The sequence below is a fragment of the Rhipicephalus microplus genome, chromosome 7 (assembly GCF_043290135.1).
Source record: "Rhipicephalus microplus isolate Deutch F79 chromosome 7, USDA_Rmic, whole genome shotgun sequence".
Classification (NCBI taxonomy): Eukaryota; Metazoa; Arthropoda; class Arachnida; order Ixodida; family Ixodidae; genus Rhipicephalus; species Rhipicephalus microplus.
The window spans coordinates 100,343,628-100,359,632 of NC_134706.1; the positions used below are offsets into that span (position 1 = coordinate 100,343,628).

Genomic DNA, 16,005 nt, shown 5'->3' on the forward strand with positions numbered 1-16,005 from the left:
ACAGTATAAAACAAACACAATTGCGAACAATAAAATGCGACGCTGTTTAAAGAGGCGGACCCAGGTTACGAGGAGAATTATCAGTATGGCATACACACCACGTGTCAAGCTTTTGCACCATCTAAAGAGACTAAATATGGAAAGTTGCCTTTGTAAGTTAACATGACAGTACCAAATGGAGAAGCCACACGAGAAAACAATTCATCGTGGGCTAAAGAATGTGTTTTAAATATTATACACAGCTTTGCAAGATAATATCGACGAGTTTTACTCGTCTAGGTGTGGGAGGTGTAGGCCTGATAAAATGCCATGTTGCTTCAGAGCCTTTCTTTCGTAATATTGCAATTTTATTCAACTCTTTCAAACGCGGCACCATAAATTTCTACTGGGTGCTCGAACACGGCAAGCAGGTCGCGGGGCAAAATCTTTGTAACATTTTATTACCGAAACAGCGATACTAGCAATGCTTGAGCTGCACTTGCTGTTTTCTAAATTGTAACCTCCTCAATCTCATCACTGTGATCAGGAAACAGAGAGGAAAAATACAGCAGTAGTACGTAGAGAAATATTCAATTTCAAGCCCTTTAGCAATATCATCTAAACAAATTGCCAGTTCACTGTTGAATTCTCGATGGAAACAAACAGCTGATCAGGGAACGCAAGCTTGGCTTGGCACTGGCTTGGCCGTTCATACAGAGGCAAAAGCCGCTGCAGGAAACTGGATTGCGGATCGTATTGAGACAAAATATTTTATACATTTTTGTTTTCTTTGTTTCATTTCTCTAATTGCTCTTGTGATGGCGTGGACCGCGCTTCGTGATCTCATGTACCGGCGCACTGTTTTTAAGTTTAGTATGGCGCACGATAATACATGATTGCGTGCTTTAATTTAAAAAGGTTCGCGAGAATGGCAGCAACACTGCAATGTCGGGAAGAGGCACGGGAAAGAGGATAGTATACTGTAGAACCAGTAGCAGCTGCATGCCCGGGTGGAGCGTCTGATGCCCAGATGGAGGAATGTCAACCCGTTGCCTTTTGTGTTGGCCGTTCTGGCAGTTCCGCCGACTTTATAGAAAGAGACGACCCCGTCGCTTGTCCTCTTCTCTTTTCCTTCGGGCATCAGCGACAACATTGACGGACGACGTGTTCGACTTCACCGTGCACGTGAGTATAGGTTGGTTCTTCATTCGAGTGAATTCTTGTTCAGATTTGCAACTTGTCGACTTCATCCTGATCACCTGTCACCGGCAATAAGTCACATACGTGTGATATTTAGGTGAAATCAATGATAATGCACATTTTCTGCTCCATTTGCGTGACTTAGCTACACCAGGACATGAGGTAAAGCCTTTGTCGCCTAACCATTAGCAGGCAAGATCGATCCCTCGCATCCTTCAGTTCACGAATCAACGCGCCTGCCTTAAAATTAGTAAGCTGCTCGCAAAGAAATCTTACCGAGGCAATTTTGCTTTCTGTGAACAATGCACCGTAGATTTGTCTTGAATAACAAAAAAAAACTTGAAAAATAAATGTCGCGACCTTTTAGAAAACGCCGTGTCTAAGAGCTAGACGCGGCATTTTGTAAAAGGCTCATTAAATTCAGTATGTTTTCGTAGTTTCTGCTTGAAATTATTATTGTCTATGAATTTCATAGCCCAATCTTTTGCTTTGGCTGAAAATCTTAGCAGCAAAAACTTTGTTCAGTGTCCCTTTAAGGGCAGGTGTAGATGCCATCATTTCAGTCGCAAATCTTTTTGCTAGTCGGTCGGCTGGTTAACATTAAGGGTACTAACTAGAGTTCCAGATTTCATCAGCAACACATCGTCATGGTTTCATCAGAGCTGCATTATATACATTCTATCCTCGTTTTTAAATAGGTGTACCGTATGGTCCACTGTTACAGGAAACAAGCGAGCTCATGGACAGTGAGCCATGTGGTGCTAACTGGCAGCGAGGCTTGTGAATGGGACGCATGCGCATAAAATCGGGGTGCGCCCAGTTTTGTCTGCCATTTCTCCGCCTGTACGCATGACAGCATTGGAAAGCGCATCCGTATTTTAGCTGCGCAATTTATCTAGCCCAGTGCCTCCTGCTTTAGGGATTTCCTGTGAGCACAAAAAATGCATGATTTTAATCATTGCTGCAGTGTTTTGCAAGTTGTCACCGTAAAGCACATCATATTTTTCGCATAATGCTCGCTGCAACTAGCAAGTTTTGATGACTCAAAATGCTGTTCAGGTCTGATGTAGCAAACAATTTAAGCTCGTCCTCGTGACCATGAAATATTGGTTCATTAAATAATGGAAGGCAGAGTTGGTATCAGTTGATTTACAGTGTGAAAATGAAAAGTGCGAAGGACCGTGCCTCGCAATAAGCCCCGAGAGCATGAGCAGAGAAGTACCAGATGAGGATGCTCATGCGCTGCATTTCCAAATCTCACCAGCACTAATGCTTGACGGACTGCTGGCCACGCACTAGCGTGTTCTTTCTGAAACAGGACTTTGGCCCCCCTGTAAGCAAGTTCTTGAAGGGCATAAGTAAAATGTAGAATGGGCCCCCTAAATGCACCCATCCTTGAACCATTGGGCTTATGAATTAGTGCCCTTTTCAAAATACAACTATTCTGAGCTATAAATTGTGACAGAACAGTGCACGAAGTTTAAAAATGGGGAAAAAAGTGTTTAAATGTCCCCTTTATACATAGTGTTCTTGTGATGTCACTTCTGCCATTGTCGCCCTCTCCCGCCATGCCCGGGTAACTCCCTGGGTACCTACGGCAGTTCACGTGCTGCAGTGCGGTTTGTTGGGGGCTCGTCGTCTGTTGCTGTGAACGATGTGGAAGCATTGTGGTTTTTTGTTGTCTTACTTTAACGAGCTCATTGGATTAGGAAGGCCTCGCTCGTTCACTCGATACAAGACCAGATAATCAAGATGTGCGACACATATACCAGCCACGGCGTACACCGGCTGCCCGCCACAACCTATGAGGGCCTATTATCTTGCTTTCACTACACATTGCCTGGCCCAAAAACAAGTGAAAGCTCAAAGTCTCTTGAGCCGCAATTTTAAGAGTGTATGTGCGAAGCGCAGCTGCTCCCATCGAAAACTAGTCGTGCAGAGCTAGGCAAGTTTACAAGAGATATAATATTATGAATATATTGTCACGGCCAACGCCACCAAAGTAGCAATGCCCCCCCCCCCCTTCAAGTGTTTTAAACAGTGCTGATGTTGAGCTTGAGCCTCTGATTGATATGTGGGGTTTAACGTCCCAAAACCACTATATGATTATGAGAGACGCCGTAGTGGAGGGCTCCGGAAATTTTGACCACCTGAGGTTCTTTAACGGGCACTCAAATCTGAGCACACGGGCCTACAACATTTCCGCCTCCATCGGAAATGCAGCCACCGCAGCCGGGATTCGAACCCGCGCCCTGCGGGTCAGCAGCCGAGTACCTTAGCCACTAGACCACCGCGGCGGGGCGAGCTTGAGCCTCTTTGATTGCAATTTGTGGAAATAGTCGAGGAAAATATTATACAAGGCAGATAGCGACTTTGCGTGATGTGTGCCGCGGTAATGCCAGTCATCACTTTATTTTTCATGTATGCTTTAACACACTTTTCACTTTGTATTTTGCTTTTGTTGTACGCTAATGTACAGTGGCGTCACTGAACATGATAGCGACTGTGTATAGAATTAATTGACTAATTGAAAAAAATCCTGACGCCCAACTTGAACCGATCGGCTATACTTCAAAGTGAACTAATATTGTTTCCCATTCTTTATAGTTTGTTTCAATGCAATACCAAATCTCCGCGATCGCCATCACGATTTTAACCGCCTTCCTCGCCATCATGATTTTAACTGCGGACAAGTTTGTATGTGCAGTATCTTGGTAAGCTATATCTGTTTGCAGGTAAATACTTGGCTATGGCACTTACCCGTAATGAAGTTGCACCTGAAGATGCAAATATTGCAGTTTCTTCAAGTAGCTTTTGTTAATCTGCACCAGCCAAATACGCTGGTACTTTTAGGAAAATCGGAATGTGCGTTCTCAATTTCAGGTTATAACTTTCAGCGAAGAAACACCCTAAGCTCTGCTCCCTCTGCGTGGACTACTAAATCAACTTGCCTCACTAGCAGCTCATAATTTCTCAAACCTGCATCGTGAGGCAAAACTAAACAGGTGCAAGCACGAGGAGACAACATGGCAGTTGTAGGCGATAGATTCGGTTGGTGCCCGGGCATGTTGGTGGCGCATTTCGGAAGTGACGAAAAGGCGCTGCGAGATGCACGTGCACACTTTGTAGAGTTGCTGTATTGGACAGCAAACTTTTTTCTTATCTGAGCAGTTTTACCAAAGGAAGGTTCATCATATGGCGTGATAAATGAAGCGAATCCACAGGTTGAACCACATCATAGCCTCGCTGTGCTTTTGTACTTTTTTAGCTCGCAAAATTTATTTGTACATATAAGTGACAACTTGCCAGTAATAAGGCAGCACTTGTTGCTTTACCATATGATCATCTCCGGTGTGCTGCTGCCTCAATATTTCAAATTCTAAGCATTTACACCATTGTATGCTAACTTTTCCTTCAAAGTGAGACAAGCCACATGTGTATCGTAGATCAAGAAGCATGCCAGTTTTACGTACATGCAAGGTAAACATCAGAAATGCACAGTTGATCAAAAATACTAGTTTAATGGTGCATCTACATAGCAGAGCACCTGTGGCACCTCGGGAACAAGATAATGCCACATATGTTACAAGAGATAATTAAATAAGACAGGGGACGTTCCGTGAACAAATAGAAACAAAAATAAAATGGCACGTGGCAGCGAGCGAAGGCGGCAAGGGGGGGGGGGGGCGTGGGACTTCAGCGGATGAACGTAAGGTGTGTGTTTAATATGTGGAAGAAAAAAAAATTCAAAATTTTGGCGACTGAAATGAGGGTGACTTAGTGAGTGCACTCATGACGAGAGTAAACACGGTTATTATTTTTTTTTTCAAATCTCTTTTGAAAGCCACAAAAAATCTGTATGTGGTGCAGCCTAACAGAAGGTCCGTGAAGGCAAATTATGAATTCGTCGTTGTACTAAGGCCTATTTTTTTTTTCGTGCGCACCATCCCCGCCGCGGTGGTCTAGTGGCTAAGGTACTCGGCTGCTGACCCGCAGGGCGCTGGTTCGAATCCCGGCTGCGGGGGCTGCATTTCCGATGGAGGCGGGAATGTTGTAGGCCCGCGTGCTCAGATTTAGGTGCACGTTAAAGAACCCCAGGTGGTCTAAATTTCCGGAGCCCTCCACTACGGCGTCTATCATAATCATATAGTGGTTTTGGGACGTTAAACCACACATATCAATCAATCAATCATGCGCACCATAAATAGTGCTCAAAATTTAATTGCATATGTTGTATTCATCCTCGCTGTATTCCGAGCTGTTTATGATGTAAAAAAAAAGTAGCACGCTGAAGTGGTGCTGCTTTTGGGCAACAGTTGAAAATGGCGGGGTGCATGAATGCGGAATACTGCCGCTTACACTCAAATCACTCTTGTGGTCACCTCCCACTGTTTGCAGCATGTGTTGTGTATACACAGCTGCATATTTCCTGGCTAGAAAAATTTGATTTTAGGTGTTTCACGCCATTTTCTATGTAACTATTCCACAATTGCACACACTGATCAGCAGGCTTTCAATTGCGCTGAAGGACACAGGTGCCATAAAATTCATAGTCGATTCTTTCAAAAAACCGTATGTAAAAGCTGAAGCTTCATGCGTACATACACACACACATACCATATTGTTTTTTGTACTTTATGAAAGCTGCGAAGGTCTCATGTGCCTCCAAGCGTAACCTGTCTTATTTATTCTCCATCACCGCAAAAGTTTTGTGAGTTTCAAATAAAAGTACTTTGCGCAAGGCCACTTTTGGGTAATTTTTTTGTGTAGGTGTTATTTGAGCAGCCTACAGTGTTTACTTTATAAGCCTGTATGTATATGTTGCATTATAAGGATGCAGAATGTGTGTAGCTGTACAATATAGATGAAGTGTAAAAATTAAGTGTGTCTATTGTAGTGTTCTTGCAACAAATCTTACCCCCGTATTCTAGAACGTCCCTCCACTCAACGCTTCACCTTCACTTGAGATGGCTGATGGGAGCGCCGTCTCTAAGCAGAGAAAATTGCTGCATGTCAGCAATAATCTGCTGTGATTCTCCAGTAGCGCAGCGTCGCTTTCAAACGAGCAGCGGCACAGTGTTCAACTCTGTCAAGTGAAGGGTGAAAGTCGAGTCGGGGAGCGTTTATGAATATGGGGGTTAGTTTTGTTGTCTTGTTAACCTGCCATTAACAATGCATTGATGCTACTTTGCTCTAGCTGTACAGTGCTCTCCAAGGCTCAAGGAGGCACCGCACGGGGAAGGCTCGGAGCAAACCATGCGTGAGTTTCCTTTCATTGTTACACGATGCACGTATTAAGTGATAGACTTTAATGTATGCTATTTGTATTGTGCAAGTTTTTGGGGACATACAACTTCCAACACTTATATGTTCTGACGAAAATCACGCAAGAATGAGAGAAGCTTGTGCAAAAATTATGCAAGAGTGTAAGAAGCTTTTGCAGAAGTCTGAAATGAAGTTTTGAAATTTTGTGGCAATGTGTCATTGTACAGTGGTCAACAGTCTTGCTCAGCATGCTTGACTGCAGGGCTCCCGGCTGCACAGGCGCATCTACGGAGTGCCTGATGCATGATGGGCCAAATGTCAGCCTGCACACTGGTGCCTCTTATCCCCGTTTGTCTGTTACATCAGTGTCTCTTGTAAAGGGGATCAACTGTGCTACCTTTTTTTTTCGAATGTAATGAGTTCTTTTTCCAGCTTATTGTTGTTTTAAGGTAGAGCCTCACATTTCTATCAAATACTGAAGATTCTATTTTTCCTTCTAGATGCTATGAAGTCACTCCTTGTGTTACAATAGAGTGAACACTGTTATGAGAAAAGCTACTTATTGGAGTTAACTCACTCCATATTGACTTAACACACAGAATTGGTGAAAACTACACTCCATTCCAGCTGCATTAGGAATAATATTCATTTGCATACTTCTGTTTCTTTTGTTTGTTTGTTGGCTGGAGGTTTGGAGTATAGGGTGGCCAGAGGGCACTGTGTAGTCTTTCTTCATCTTCCCAATTTTGTGAACATCAATTGATAGCCGTATGGGAAGCAGCCAGCATGCTGAAACAGCGGTGCAAGCATGCAAGATGTTCACCATTGCATGCAGTCAGTTGCTGTGAGCAACCTACTGCATACAATTAACTGCGAGTGGTGAACTAACGCTGCACTATGTGTGCCTCCTGGAAAGCTGCAATGGTAAAGTGCCACAATCGTATAGTAACATGGATAACATCGCAATTTGTTTGTTGAATAATTTTGCAACAGAATCAATGGAGTTTTGGATAAATTTGTGTATCTGCCTGGTTCATCAAAGCTACAGAGTCAAATGCGGTATATACTCGCGTATTATGTGTACTTTTTTTGTCAATCAGGTCATGTGCGAAGCTACTAGGAATCGCTGGCCTAAAAGCTCAACTGGGAATATATGTTGCAGGCGCTGTCACAGCTGTCTCAAAGCGTATTGTCATTTGTTTGCTAAGCCTGTTCAAATGCCCCCATTTTCTTGAAGTTCTTCCGAACAGTGCTCACAAAAACCAGTTTCCACGACAGGGTTATACCAGAGAACATAAGTACTCTCCAATAATTGTCGGGAACCGAACGTAAAGTAAAATGCAGACAAGGAAGCGCGATGCCAACACAGTGCTGTGTGTGTCGCCCTTCATGTGTGTGTGTGTCCATTCCTTGTCCCAGTCTTCTATTGCGTTGTGTTCCCTCCGATATCTAACCAACACACCCAAGCTTCTATGCTAAGTCTTATTCAACGCACTCTTCTGCTGGCTCTCATACTAAATATTGCATGTCCAAGAACTCCACGCTGATGTGCTTAGCGGTAGCACGGTTTCAGTTTTCTTTGGTAAGCTTTATAACAGCAATCTGCCTCGTATATAATTATTGTAGCCTATCACAAGAAACGGTAAAAACGCAATGGCCAGATGGCGAAACCGAAAAAAAAAATGAGTGCGAAAACCTGCCTAATCTAGTTGATGTGACAGGTCCTTGCACGCGTTCAACATATGTGCTGTGTCTCGGGAATACATTCTTGCCGTGGAAGAGGTGGGAAGATAGGAGGCAAACCTTTAGGCATTTCGGACTACACATAAACAGGTTTCAGTTTTCAAGTTCGATATTCTAGGGAAAGCATAAAAGTTCATGGAAGAAGGGACCTTGCACTCAGTCAATTTTTTGTAAGACTGCACTCGCGTGCTCGACAAGAGATGTGCCTGACCAGAGCATCATGAAGTCAAATGTGTCTGTGTGTGTGCTGGCAAGGTGGCTCGGGCTGGTTGGGGAGGGCAAAGTATGCGAGCAAAACGTTTCTTGTAGTAAAGCAGGCTGGCTAATTATACTGGTGAGCAAATTATGTGAGGATGCAAATTGTGCGAGTAAATATGGTATGTACTCTTGTATGTTTCAGCTCTATTGCTACGGATCCTGCGGATCCAACTTGGCATCCGGCAGCAACAGAGAGAGGTTCTGCAGGAGGTGCGACAGCTGAAGCACAAGGTACGGCTCTTGTCCGTGCCTCAGCACGCCCAGCCAGCACAGCGCCCCTCTGACCTTCCCCGGCTGCCTGCTAGTACAATTGGAGAAGTGGAGGCAGCAGAGGCAGCTGTGCAGAGTAAAGCTATGGCTGCGGCTTTGGTGTATATTTCTTGATTTTTATATGCCTATGTAACATGCAGAAATTTAGTACTGCTTTAAGATACTGTGTTTCGGGAAACAAACTAGTCAGGTTATCTCATGAGCCACTGTACTACAGTCGAATATGAATAATTCGTACTCAAAGAGGCCAGAAAATTTGTTCAAATTAAAAGAAGTTCAAAATAATGAAAGTTACCGTAATTACTTGAATCTAACACGCACCTTTTTTCCGGTTAAGAGAGTTCATAAATCGCATGTGCGTTAGAATCGAGTACGAACAAAAAAAAGAATGTGGTCATTCTATTGCCATCGTCACTTACAATATGGCCGCCCCCTACGTGCGTCAGCATGGCGCGTCGGTCATTTCTGCCTATGTGTTTCCCATGCGTGGCCCTTCATACGTGTGCTGAGGAGTTCGTCATCTTGTAGTACATTAGCATCGACGACATGGTAGGGCCGACTCCAAAAACTCGACCAGTGCACCACAATGCTGCTTCTAAAAGAAAAGTCGTCGCGTGTGCCGGAACGGACAGAAATCGGGCCGCATCGCGGTCATTCGGAGTTCTCGAAACGTGCGTGCGGGACTGGCGGAAACAAAAGCAGAATATTGTCGACAGCAAAGATTCACGCAAAGGCTTCAGTGGACCACAGCAGGGTCGGTTTCCACAAATTGAAAAGCTGCTCGGCGAGTATGTGATTAAGCAGTGAGCGGCACAGAGGCCCGTGACGACTGAACTGCTCCAAGTGCAGACTATGCAGTTAGCCTTAGAAAAAGGGCTAATGCAGAGCCATTTTAAAGCGAGCAGGTGCTGGCTAACGAACTTTATGAAGAGAAAAGGCTTTTCCCTCCGAAGGCGAACGGGCATATGCCGGAAGTTGCCGGAGGAGTACGAAGAAAAGCTTCAGAGTCTTCAGAGGTTCCTCCTAAACTTGCGGCATAACAACGGCTACCTGCTTGGGCAAATCGGGAATGCCGATCACACGCCTCTTTACTTCGACATGCGTGGCACCACAACGGTCTAGGAGAAGGGGGCGAAGCAAGTTAGTGTACTGACATCAGGCCACGGTAAAACTAGAGTGACAGCAATGCTCTGTTGCACGTCAGATAGGCATAAGCTTCCCCCGTACTTCATATTTAAACGGAAGACGCTCTCAAAAAGAGTCGTTTTCGCGAGTGGTGTGATCAAGCGGGCCAACGAGAAAAAAGGGTGCGCGTTGCAACCGATGTCTTAGTTGTTTTTTTTTTTGTCGTGGAAACCGGGCGCGCGTTACAATCGAGGGCGCGGTAGAATAGAGTAAATACAGTAAACGAGCGGAGGGCTCACCATGCAGTGATGCATGTGCATGGAGAAGTTTTATTCACAAATTACAGGACATCCGTCAATAATTAAAGTAGTCAATACATGTCTGTACACGTTGGCCTTGCAACGAGTCAACAAGTTTTGCGTGCAGTTTGCAAAGCATTTGTACTTTGGCTTCAGTATTCTCCTGGCAAAAGAAGTTGCGCGCGGCAATGTCCAGTGCTGACACTCTTCGAAGACAACTGTGTTTCCACTGTTACCATCTGCGCTGCAGCCGGAGCGTGGCCAGCACATGATGAGAATGGAGGAGCGTCTCCACCTGGAGAAAAGCAGATCGGCATTCGAGAGAGAAACACTCCGCAGCAGCTTTTTTTTTTCTCTCTCTCTTCATGCGCGGTGTTGAAAGGAGAAGAGTCTCTACACAGCAGGAACGAAAAACAGGGAAGCGTGGCACCGACGCGTTGCAGATCGGCATGAGAGAGCCAACTCTCTGCGACAGCTTTTTTTTCCCTCTTTCTCTTCATGCACAGTGTTAAGAGGTGAAGGGTCTCTACGTGGCAGGGACGGAAAAAGCCGAAGCGGGGCACAGGAATGTCGCAGATTGGCATTTGGCAAACATTCCACCGCAGTCTTTTCTTTCCTTTTCTTCATTTTCTTCTTCAAGCACAGCCATGAGGTGTCTGAAGTGCCACAGCAGGATTGGGCGGGGTGCTGAGAGCATTTTCGGAGCGTGGTATAGCTTTGATAGGACCACAGCGTCAGTTCGAATTAAGTGTGTTGGAAATAATGAGATTCGACTGTATTTACTATAGTCTGTGAAGTCCGAGTGAACTGTCCTAAGCTAGCAGACGATGTAGGCGGCATCGTGTGTTTGATGGGCAGTGACTAGCAATAGCCTGCTTAAAACAGACATTCAGCAATTTTGTTTATTTATCACCCTATTTCGTGTCCGCTGCGGCTCTCTCTACTTTGAGCTACAGTTCACCCTGCTTTGTGTTAGCCGATTTCTTACTTTTTTAAAAATCTAACATGCACCCAATTTCGCAGTGTGAATAAAAATGCACATTTGTTTATTGTGATGAGATTTCTATAGCGACATGCCTCTTTGTTGGCTATCACATAAAAATATAAATAGCAAATGGTGCGACCATCTAGTGCGACCTTTATTTTTCTATCAGTTTCATCTATGACCAAGATTTGGTCGCTCTAAGGTTGCCTCTTAGTACGCCTTGATCATGTTCGTTTATCTTGTTGTGCTCTGCTTACAATGCATTGATTAAAAACATGTCCAAGCTTCTTTTTGAATTCCACATATTTTATCGATTTTCACCTGTAGAAGCTACTCCTAGTCAACATTCAGGCAAAGACATTGTAACCTTGAAGAAACGTGTATTGGAATTTGAGCACTGAACAAAGTAATTATACTATTTCATAGCTAGAATCAATATTTATTAAGGGTTATAACAGTGTTGTATTTGATTTCATAACAGCGAAACTGCATTCAGAGAAGGACTCTGAAAGGTTCTCACACTGAGTGTGAGAGGGCTGATGTGATAACCATTTTAGGTCAAGTGAGTTGAAGTTAGCGTAAAAAAACAATGCAATGTTGTGATGCCCAAAAATTCAAGTTGTTGTTTTCAGTGTCCTCTTGCAGATTTTTATCATGAAAACATTTCGATGTGCTGTTGCGTTTACCCCATCTATGCTTCTTGCATTTTTTTACAGCGCAAGCACCTCCTGCAGATTGGGGGACGTGGCCTCCGAGAAATTGGTGTGAATGTCATGAAGGCTGTATTGGCACATGACGTGCAAGTGCTGTACAGCCTTCATGGCAGAAAAGGGAAAAGGGCCTTTGTGAAGCTGAGGCTCTGTAGATTAGTGACAGGTTAGACTTGTTCATTGTTTTATGTGTGTGTACCCTTGTGTATTCTCTGTACTGCAGTGGTTCATGTGTACTTTGGTATTTCTGTTCTTGTATGCAGATGTCATCGGCCAAAAAGCAGGGTGCGACCAAGCGGAGGCCCTCAACTTTATTAAGAGGTGACTGCCAGGGTCTGGTGATCGCTGTGGGGGCAGGAAGCGGCGCTGCAGAGAAGCATTTGTTGTGGAGCAGCCCGATGATCTCCACTCTCAGTGTGCAGATTATCGGCTGCTCGCGGCAGCTGGCTTCCTGCCCAGCCACAGCAGCCAGGGCCTTGACAGCACCACTGTCACTGTGCCCCCAACGCAACCTGACCTGCAGTAGAGCGGGCCTTTTTTAGTTGTGTATATATTTTTTTCAATGTATACATTTTTTGTTGTACCAAATAAATAAAAAAATCAAAGAATAAATAGTCTGCAGAGTGTCGGTGGTGCACTGTTCGGCTAGCTTATGCTGATTCGGAAGCACCATCACCATGTTTTAGTTACAAAAAAATGCTCTAAACTATGAATATTCTCTATTACCATGTGGGGGACATATGTGGGGATTGCAAGTGGGGGACATACGCTTTCAACATTTACTTCCTAACGACTTTTTTTGATCTGCTGTACCAAATACCAGTACCAAATAAAGCACTCGCTATTGCAAAAGATAAATTGGTAAAAAAATAAACTACACTTCTAGTGTTAGCAAAGGGAATGAGGTATAAAAGATGAAATAGATCGAGTAACTGCTTTCAGTTCTCAGCATTCAATTTTCTGTTGCCCCAAGTATACAGGGCTGCAAAGCTACAAGAGCGGGTCATCGAGGCATATTGTTTAAATCTTCCGGTAAGAAAAATTCCCTACTAATAATGGTTACATAATGGCAAGCCAATCAGTAGCCAATATTCGTCGTGCAGGAAACATTGGTGTAATAACGGCATTTGATTGGCTGCAATGTGGCCCTGGATTGGTCCAATGTCGGTCGTACATCCGTAGCCAATATTCGTCGTGCAGCAAACATCGGCGTAAAAATGGCATGTGATTGGCTGAAATATGGCCCAATGTTGGCCGAACATTGGCAGCTTTGTCGGCAATACGATGGGCCTTCGTCGGCCCAATGTTGGTTGCATACTGGCTAAAACATCGGCAAAACGTCGGCCCATCATTGGCTTGAACGTCGGCCAGACATTGGCAGAAGTTGCACTTCCGACGTCGGCCCGACGTCGGTGCCGATGTTAGCCGATGTTGGTTCAAGATTGGTCCAACGGCGGCGTGCTGCCTGGGCGTATATGGCCATGTGCTACCCATTTTTGGTCCAGAATTAATGTAATTTATTCAAGGCCTCTTCCTGCACACATGCATGCACAATTCATGGATGCTTGGTCACCATACAGACATGCATGCCTGCAAATTAAAAATTCATAAGTTTCGAATGCTGGTGATTATTTCAAAAGTCATATACTCACTTTAAAAGACACACAGATAATATGCACTAAGTACAGAACCTTACTACATTGCGCTTTTTAAATTATGTGTACCAGACGTTAGCTTTTATGCATGTGAGAATGTAAAATAATAGGCCCCAACAAGAATTTTTGACAAATAAATTAACATGATGCAAATAGTCACTATTTTGTTGTACTTAGCATACAACCCAAAAAGATTGGCAATAGTAAACATGACCTATGACCTACTGCATCGATTGTAATAGTGAGATCTGTGTGAGTGAGGAGCAATCTTCTGTTTTCCAAATCTTTTTCTTATGGGTAGACATAATTTTTGCGACGAGACTTATTTTTCAAATTTTAACATTCTGACTTCCCTCTTTGCATAGTAGGTAACACATAAATTATTTAGAACAACAAATTATAAGTTAGAGGCACCAGCAGTCCAAAGGCGCCTATTGAGGGTGTTGCCAGTGCCCACGAAATTGAAAAAGAAAATAGATACGAAAGCAGGTGTGGTAAAACATGTGAGCTTATTTAACAAGCTTTGGTCATCATGCTAAAAGCCTTGACTACAAACTTGCTCAAGGCTCATTTACAGCTCTCCCTTTATATATGTGCGTGTGTTTCTAAACTTGTGCGTTACAAAATGACAAATTTTGGCAAAGTAAGGCAAGTGGTGTTGGATTAATCTAATGTGATCATACAAACACTTGCACAATCAATCTTCAGCTGCCCAGGCGACTTTGATTCATTTTACAGAAGTGTGGTCAGGGCGCTCCTTCTCTACAGCACGTCCGCACCCGGAAGCCTAAAATAAAGACTTCTAGAAGTAATCACCAAGAGTTTCACAAGACAGACTGTCCAAGGTATAATATGCTTTGTCATGCTGGAGTGTTCTTAGTTCTGTGTGAGTAGAAGTAAGCATGAAAATCCGCTTTGTTTTCAACAAAAAACATGCTTGTTGGAGGTCCCCCAGGCAAAAAGCTGTGTAAACAACTTTACAGTACTTGGGGGCCTACAGAGGGTAGCACGTACAACAGATTTCACATACAAAAACAAACAGCATAATAGAAAGGAAATATATATACAAGAAACATCTTAGCAATGATTCAGCATGTTGCCCACGTGAAACATGAGTTAGGTTTGAGTAAAACAGCTATTTATTAAGTAATTGCGCACATCCGATTTGAACAAACCGGATAAGGCACTGAAGTTAATGAGGGTTTTTAAACAATAGTAAAGTGCCATTAAACAATAATCTAGTCTAGTCCTACAATAGTGATTCTTGTATGTAGTACTAGTATTTACCTGTTAGGTATGCTGTAGTCATGAATATATTCAGTTCTCTTAATAAATAAAACTTGGTATGTTGCAGTCCATCTGTTCATGTTCAATAAATAATTGTTTATGGTAGAATTTAGGTGACAACATTGATGCTAAAAATTCGGAAGACTCCACATACTTTGGGAATCGATGTTATGATAAACACGCGGATGTAAGGTGAATGTACTTTAATTTATTTATTGAGCGATCTTATGAAGTGTAGCGTAATATATGTACAAATTCTCGCACACACATACGTTAAACAGCCGCATATGTTTCATTTGTTATGGGGAGATGTTACACCCATGGCAACATTACCAGTTATTTTCTGTTTCGTAACGATGCCAACAGAAACATGGATATTAGCCACACTAGAAGTGGTAGCCTGGTAGGAAGCATTGGTGTTTGCGCTGGCACTCGCGAAGATGGTAGCCTTCAACACTCCTACACAAATACTTCACAGAATGGTGCCTGACTACAATTGACTTTGATTCGACCTCACGGCTGCATCGTAGGAGTGCATATGTAATAGTTATAAAATTTGATAGCCAGTACTGCAACGACAGTTGATGTTACACAAACATTGGAGACTATTTGGAAAGTATAACCGAGGCCGGGCATGACTCTGTGGTAGAATACTTCATTGCCAAGCAGAATACTAGGTTTAGATTTCTGATGATTGATTGATTTGATTGATTTGTGGGGTTTAACGTCCCAAAACCACCATATGATTATGAGAGACGCCGTAGTAGAGGGCTCCGGAAATTTCGACCACCTGGGGTTCTTTAACGTGCGCCCAAATCTGAGCATCCGGGCCTACAACATTTCCGCCTCCATCGGAAATGCAGCAGCCGCAGCCGGGATTCGAACCCGCGACCTGCGGGTCAGCAGCCGAGTACCTTAGCCACTAGACCACCGCGGCGGGGCAGGTTTCGATTTCTGCTGGGACACTTGACTCTATTCTTTGCATTCATTTGGTCAATGCTGCCTGTGTCAGATTTTTAACATGATAGCGTTGAAGAGCTCGTGTCGCAGAAAACCCGCCGCCGACGTCTGCCCCGTTGGTTGTGAGCAAAAAATCGTCTGTGCATCTGTAACTGAAAAATCAAGTTACCTAGTTTGCAGAAACTCAAAGAATTCCTACTTATGACCTAATGGAGGCGTGCTATTTGCTGCAAAACAAAACCCCAAAGTCGTACTACTAGACACTCAAC

The 16,005-nt window shown here is 43.7% G+C and overlaps 1 protein-coding gene across 2 annotated transcripts; it reads left to right on the forward strand.

Moving 5' to 3' along the window:
- Nucleotides 1–1,000: 1,000 nt before the first annotated feature.
- LOC142767026 (uncharacterized) lies at nt 1,001–12,365 on the forward strand. Of its 2 annotated transcripts, none has more exons than XM_075868240.1 (5): nt 1,001–1,164; nt 6,385–6,439; nt 8,588–8,676; nt 11,841–12,000; nt 12,098–12,365. In XM_075868240.1, exons 1-5 carry the CDS (start codon nt 1,018–1,020, stop codon nt 12,157–12,159), a joined length of 513 nt encoding a protein of 170 aa, XP_075724355.1. In that variant the 5' UTR covers nt 1,001–1,017; the 3' UTR covers nt 12,160–12,365. The 2 variants fall into 2 exon arrangements, with proteins under 2 accessions (XP_075724355.1, XP_075724356.1); XM_075868241.1 differs by having other exon boundaries at nt 1,064–1,164; nt 6,377–6,439.
- Nucleotides 12,366–16,005: the final 3,640 nt, after the last annotated feature.

Excerpts from the sequence above, each read along its gene's own strand:
- LOC142767026 (XM_075868240.1), top strand. The coding sequence starts at position 1,018 with ATGTCAACCCGTTGCCTTTTGTGTTGGCCGTTCTGGCAGTTCCGCCGA. Across the intron at positions 8,677-11,840 it reads TGCGACAGCTGAAGCACAAG|CGCAAGCACCTCCTGCAGAT; the intron begins GTACGGCTCTTG and ends ATTTTTTTACAG. Across the intron at positions 12,001-12,097 it reads GCTCTGTAGATTAGTGACAG|ATGTCATCGGCCAAAAAGCA; the intron begins GTTAGACTTGTT and ends TCTTGTATGCAG.